The 6,444-nt window shown below is 45.4% G+C and overlaps 1 protein-coding gene across 1 annotated transcript in view; it reads left to right on the forward strand.

The window, feature by feature from the left end:
• LOC101846051 overlaps window positions 1-6,444 on the forward strand; it is a gene marked incomplete at its 5' end in the record, with an annotated part of 33,567 nt that overhangs the window by 19,254 nt on the left and 7,869 nt on the right. The window contains 1 exon segment of the mRNA XM_005112479.3: window positions 726-3,261. Within this exon segment, the coding sequence (XP_005112536.1) occupies window positions 726-3,261 (2,536 nt within the window).

The raw sequence follows: 6,444 nt of genomic DNA on the forward strand, positions 1-6,444 counted from the left end.
GAGAGAGAGAGAGAGAACATAATATATACTTATATTTTCGTTCAATACAATAATACAGTGCCTTATTATGTTCACATGCGTTCACCAATAAATCTGAACTTTTTAACCCAATACAGGAAAAACAGTATAATATACAACACACGATGGACTTTGTCAACTCATCCCATCTCTACCGCCCGGTCACCTCTTTTTTCTGCTGACTGATTGCTTTAATTAAAGAATTTATTTCTTTTAACGTAGAAGTAGAATTTTTGTTTTTTACACCCTTCAACACATTTTGGATCAGTTGGAAGATGAATTCGACCATGCCTGCCAGCTCAGATGCTCGTTTAAAAATTCCCCAGAGAGAGAGAGAGAGAGAGAGGGGGGGGAAGAGACTGAGAGAGAGAGAGGAGAGAGAGAGAGAGAGAGAGAGAGAGAGAGAGAGAGAGAGAGAGAGAGAGAGAGAGAGAGAGAGAAAGTTGGTTCAACTCATAATATTAAAATTTCCTTTCCTGTTGTGGGTGTGCATGTGCACATGCACTGTATTAAAGCACTGCCATTGTAAACGACCAAGACACATTTCTACCTTCGACTAAATAAAAATTGTCATTGTCCTAGTCATAGTCACAGCCGTTTAGCAAAATATAATGCTGGTGCTTTGACTTCAATAATGGCTGTCCTACGCATCATGTGATCTGCATCAACTGTAATAATGGTCCTCCTCCTTGTTCTCCCCCATTCAGGTTTCACATCTGGCTGTCCTACGCGTCCTGCGATGTGGCATCATGGGCTCTGGTTCTCGTCTCCACCGCCCGATTTATTTCCATCGCGTGGCCGATGAAACGAATCTTGACCACTCGGAGAGCATACGTGACTATTTCCACCACCATCGCCCTGTTCTGTTCCATCAACCTGCCTATGTTCATCATGTACGGGGACTATTTCGACCCCAGGAAGAACTACACGAGAAAGTGTTACCCCATCCGGCCGGAGTACAAAGAGTTCCGGAACAACGTCTGGACTTGGATCGTCCTCTGCAAGTTTGCGGTCATTCCCGGTGCACTCTTGATCGCACTGAACGCGGGTCTCGTGTTCAACGTGATGCGGAGCGGGAGGGCGGTGACAGCTGTGAAAACGTCCACGACCAAAGCCATCAACGGTTTGTCTGCCGCGGCGGGCGCTAAATTATTTTTCTCCAGGTGGAACCATAAGGCGAAAAAGCCTGCGCACGAGAGTAACGGGACCACAAGCTCAGGTGACGCCTCTTGCAGAGTGGCACTGACATCCTGCCCCACCGCTCAAAAGAGACACCAAAGATCTACAGAAAGTTCGAGAAAAGGCTCGAAAGTGTCGAGTGGTACCCACCCACAGACAGTCGGTTTGGAAGTGGTAGCTCCTTCTCCTTTAAACGGAAACACGGAGGTAAGTGGCGTGGGGAACTGTGGGACATCACCTACACCCAAGAATGGGGTCACCACGGCGTGTCTCGATGTGGGGTCGCTGGAGAAACTGGGGCCTCACAGACAACGCCTCCTCACGTACCCCGTGGAAGGGACCCACCGAAACCGTGTCTGTCCCAGGGAGTGCCGCTGTGCGTCTCGCCCAGTTTTCACGACAGAAGAAAGCCAAACTGTGATATGTTTGAATGGAATGGCGCCAAACACCAGCTGTACCTCCTCGGCAGATTTCCGCCGGCGGCGACGCCGCAGTGATGGATGTGTCCACGGAGTCTGCACAGGCCGAACAGAAAAGACTGACGTCACCGGACGTTCAGATAGATCGGTCACAAGCGAGTGTTCTTCTTTAGAGAGTTTGTCTTTGAACGAGACAATACGCTTCAGAGATTATCGGAAAGGTGAGGATGTTTCCTTGCAAGGTCGTTTAACGCAGAGAGGCAAAGAGAGCGATACGCTGGACCGACCGAGCGCTGAGGGTTTCATGAACATTTTGAAGCTGGCAGACATTGAGGACACAATGGGAGAAAGCAGCTGCGACCATGAGGAACAGATCGAACCCTTTGTCAGTGCTAATGAGGTCATGCATTCTGTAAAGTCGACAAGTACTGAGAATGTTTTAACCGGTGATCAGACTCATGTCGGCAGCACGAATGAAGGCACCAGTGGTTGCCATGGTGACGTAGATACGTCAGCAATAGATGTGGTGATTACGTCACCTCAAGGAGAACACAAAGATGCACTATGTGGACAGAACCAATATGAGAATGTGGAAGAAACCTGTTCAAAACTTCACCCAGACTTCGAAGAGAGCGTCTCCGATAAAGAGGAAGATTGTGCACTCCTAGCCCCGAAACGGAAACTTTCAGACTCAAAAAGACATGTCACATTTCCCACTTCTCGCAAAAATTCCAAAACTGATGACGCCATAAAAAATTGTGCCCCGTGTGAGATCAGCGCAGACAATGATAGTGCTAAATATGACAGTGAAAAGACAGGACAAATTAATAACCATCCAAATACTTCACTAAACATTTCAGAAGGCACTAGAGATTACGACACTCTTCAGAAAGAAGCAGACAGAGCGAAAGGATCTGACGCCGGTAAATCATTCGGGAGTAGACGTAATAGAGGAGCTAACTCTGCACAGAGCACACCTCTACTCGATTCGGTCCTTCTCTCCACATCAGCGGATCTGAGTGACGTCAGCCTATGCACCAGCAGCCTCTGCACCGCCCCGTCAGGCTCTCCGTCCTCATCTATGTACACACCGTCAGAACAGGCAAACCGTTCTCTCTGTTCCACTCCCGAAAAGTGCAACATTCACGAGCAGAGGAACGGTTACAAATCATCCTCGCCTGCTCGTGGTGTTTACACGCGCAGCTCCCTGTCCGCCCCCAGCTCTGCGAAGTGTAACTGCCACATCTTCCTCACAACCAATGACGGCAAGCCTTTCACAAATAACGAAACCAGCGACGACTTTGACAAGGAAAAACATGTCGAGCATCAAATAGACACAAACAATGAACATCTACACAAGTGTAATAACGATGCGGAGAACGGGGACGACGACGATGACGACGACGACGACGACGACGACGACGGAGGAAGCAGCTACAAATCTCACCTGGCCCTTCCGATGTACGCAGACGACCTGAGCCAGAGTAACCCGTCCGTGTCCCACTGCCGCCTGTCCTCTGCGGCCCTCTACCCGCCCAAGAAAAGCAGCAGCTCCAACCATAAAAACATCACGCGCACCATCGTGCTCATTAACTTCATCTTCCTGCTCTGTAATGTGCCCATTGTCATTTACCTCACTGCTTCGGTAAGTCTGTTTGTTTTTTGTTTTTGTTTTGTTTTGTTTGTTTTAGTTTTAAAAAGGAACATTTCGCTTAACATGTGCTTTCTCCTTCACCAACACTGCGCAGCCCCCAAACAACAAGGTTCTAACTCAGTTCGAAGTTTTAGTGCCCATGGCGTCCGCCTGTACGCCCTTTACAATCTTCAGCGTATGTGAAGAGCTTTTTGTCTCCAGCAAGTTTGATGGCCTGGCTGGGTGGAATGTTGTATGTTTGTTTTTTCCTGTAACTTCTGATATAACACCAGGCTAACTTTGTACTTCATCTGAGAGGATTTAGGGCGTTAACCTTTGAACTCAAATATCTCAAAAGAAGGTATAACTGACATGGGATTTTGTTGTGCTTGGGTTGCGACTGTTCATATATCTATGAGGCAGAACGTCGGCTTACCGAAGCCTTGACAGCCGACTGTGACTGCTACTCTTCACGCTTGATGGATACGTCTTTACGTCCCCAGCACCACAGTTCGATAAATCAGGACGCTTGCTGCTTCTGTATGTTGTTAGGTTTTTTTGATGATATCGTAGACTGTGGATGCCGACTGGTTCGAATCCGTGAAAGACCAGTCTTGAACTCAGCATTTGTAAAGTGCTGTCATGGTTCTCCACTCACTTTGCCTTGTCCTGTTTGGGATGAGCCTCCAGTTTTCTTTTCTGTTAGCTGTTTTTCAACCTGCATCTCTGTCTGTTCTTGTCTTAATCTCCCCCCTCCCCCTTTTCTCTCTTCCCCTCTCTATCTCTCTCTCTCTCTCTCTTACACACAGGTACACACACACACAAATACACACATATACTCACAAACACACACATACACACACATGTACCCACACACAAACACACACATACACACCCGATGTACACACACACACACGCACGCACACATCACATTTTCTACCCTGGCTTGAACCCTTGCCTTGTCTTTACTTCTACACGTTCATCTTCTATATTCTCCAATCAACTATTATTTCTCTGCATGACCTCTCTAAAGTCATCTGATTCGCAACTTGCAATCTTTTGCAAACTTTTCCCTCTCCCTTTTGTCTCCCCTTCTCGCCCCAAACGTGCAAGCTAGTGAGATGATCCATTGCCTCTACATGTGCAGATCCCTGTCTTTTAAGCTTACTGTGCAATCATCCTGCAAGAAGACGTTTCCAGTTGGCGATTTATCAAGATAAATTCCCCTAAAAGATCCTCCAACTTCAGTGTGAGACAGTCGGTATCCCAGAGGAATTTGAGTTTTCTTCTTTCTTTTTCGCCTGTTTAGCGATGTCGTGATGTAGATAATAACTTAGCAGGATGCATGATACAGCTTTGTCAGGGCGGTGGACATAGAGAAAGTAGATGGTCCAAGAACTTTTCCCCTCTCTTTAGATCTTGACTACCTTGATATGCTGCAAAGGAGAGAAATGGTCAGCTCGTTTGGAAGCAAGGAGTACAGACGAAGGAAAAGGGGCCATGAGGAGATTGCGAACCCTGAATTAGAATACTGCGACTGCTACACTTAACTTTGACGAAGATATTATTTTGCTATGGGCCCGCAAGCTCTTTGTGCTGAAACTACAACTTCTCAATGTTAGCGTAGCCCACAGCTTTGGAACTTGGCCTTCAAGACTTGGGTAGTACACTTGTGTCCATCAGTTTTAAAAATCGTGTTTGCTTTATTGAATGGTAAGTGAGCGAACAAATGCACTGAAGCTGTGCTTGGGGTAAACACTTTGCCAAACTCCGATCCAAAATTAGTTACCTTGAAGAAAGTTCGTGGATCTCTCAGAATATTCATAAAACTATTCCCCTGAAACTATGTAGTCTGTTTTCTATTTTCTATGGATATCAAATTGTGGAAAAAACGTTTACCTGCCATTTTTTCCTGTGCGTGTAAACTCGAGAATAAAACGGAATAAAGGATGTCGTCAGCTTGATATGTCCAGGTCTATCCCGGGAAGCTGAGAATGTTTCGGAGTGTTCTATGGTCTGCTGGGGTAATAATATAGTGTAAAGCGCAAAAAGCCTACTGCTTAGCGGGGATATGCGCTATACAAATGCTATCTATTATTATTATTATTATTATCATGATAAGCTCATAATATTGCTATGAATTATAAAGTCCCCTGGCAACGTTTGTACTTTCTTTAACTGTGCTTCGATTTGGACAGGAAGTGTTCTTAAATTAACAATAAGAAAACATTTTTCCACGTCAATATACATATATGTACTTACATTGCAACGGACAATAGAGCGATATATTTTACACAATTAAAAATAGATTAAGTATTTTGGTCTTCAGCTGGCCAATACCAGTCTCTGTTGTGTAATGATCTGTTTTGAAGCTGGAGTTGTCGTGCCTTCTCAAGGACACATCCCAAAGACCACTTATGTAAAAGCTGTTGCAGCGGTACAGCTCTCTGCTCTCTGTGCTCTTCTGTTCACTAACTACTCAACGACGGCTGACTATAGTTTGGTATTTTCCTCTCGCTTCTGTTAAGAAAGGAACGTAGGAAAATGAAAGGAGTTAGAGGGTTTATCATATTAGACACGTTTCGAAAACAACCAAATCGATATCAGGCAGCTCATTCATTAAATTTTAAGCTGTTCGTTTTCGAAACTTAACCACTTTGTTTGCAGAGGGGACATCGGAGGGGAAGGAGGTGAATTATGATTACCAATCATTCCTGATTAAACTGTAACAGTGGGAGGGGGGGAGTGGTGAAAAATGGGTGGGATTGAGAATTGTGATTAGCAATCGTTTGTTTATTAAACTAGAACGGTCTCCAAATCAATCATGTTTTTATCGCATGAGCTTCAAGCAGTGCAGCAGCAGGTGCTCATTTTAGTTTTCGTATCTGGGTGCTCTGATTGAGCTCATGAGCTGTGGAAAAGAGCAACCGGCAGCTCTAAAAAGCGAAGAAAAAGGGAAAAAAACCCAAAGACAAACCTTTTAGCAAGCGGAACAACTCTTGCCACATTTATACCTGAATTATCGCCTTATCGTTGTCCACCGGAAATGGCCACCCCCACTTCTCCCCATTCCCATTCGAAGTCATTCTCTCGTTACCGCTGATTATATCTGGCTCAGGACGCTTTTTTCACGAATATTGGGCTCTTAATATTTTATAGCAGCACCTGAAGTGGAGAAGGAAGTTTAGGGGGGGG

This window comes from Aplysia californica, unplaced genomic scaffold, assembly GCF_000002075.1.
Source record: "Aplysia californica isolate F4 #8 unplaced genomic scaffold, AplCal3.0 scaffold01285, whole genome shotgun sequence".
In the NCBI taxonomy this organism is placed as follows: domain Eukaryota; kingdom Metazoa; phylum Mollusca; class Gastropoda; order Aplysiida; family Aplysiidae; genus Aplysia; species Aplysia californica.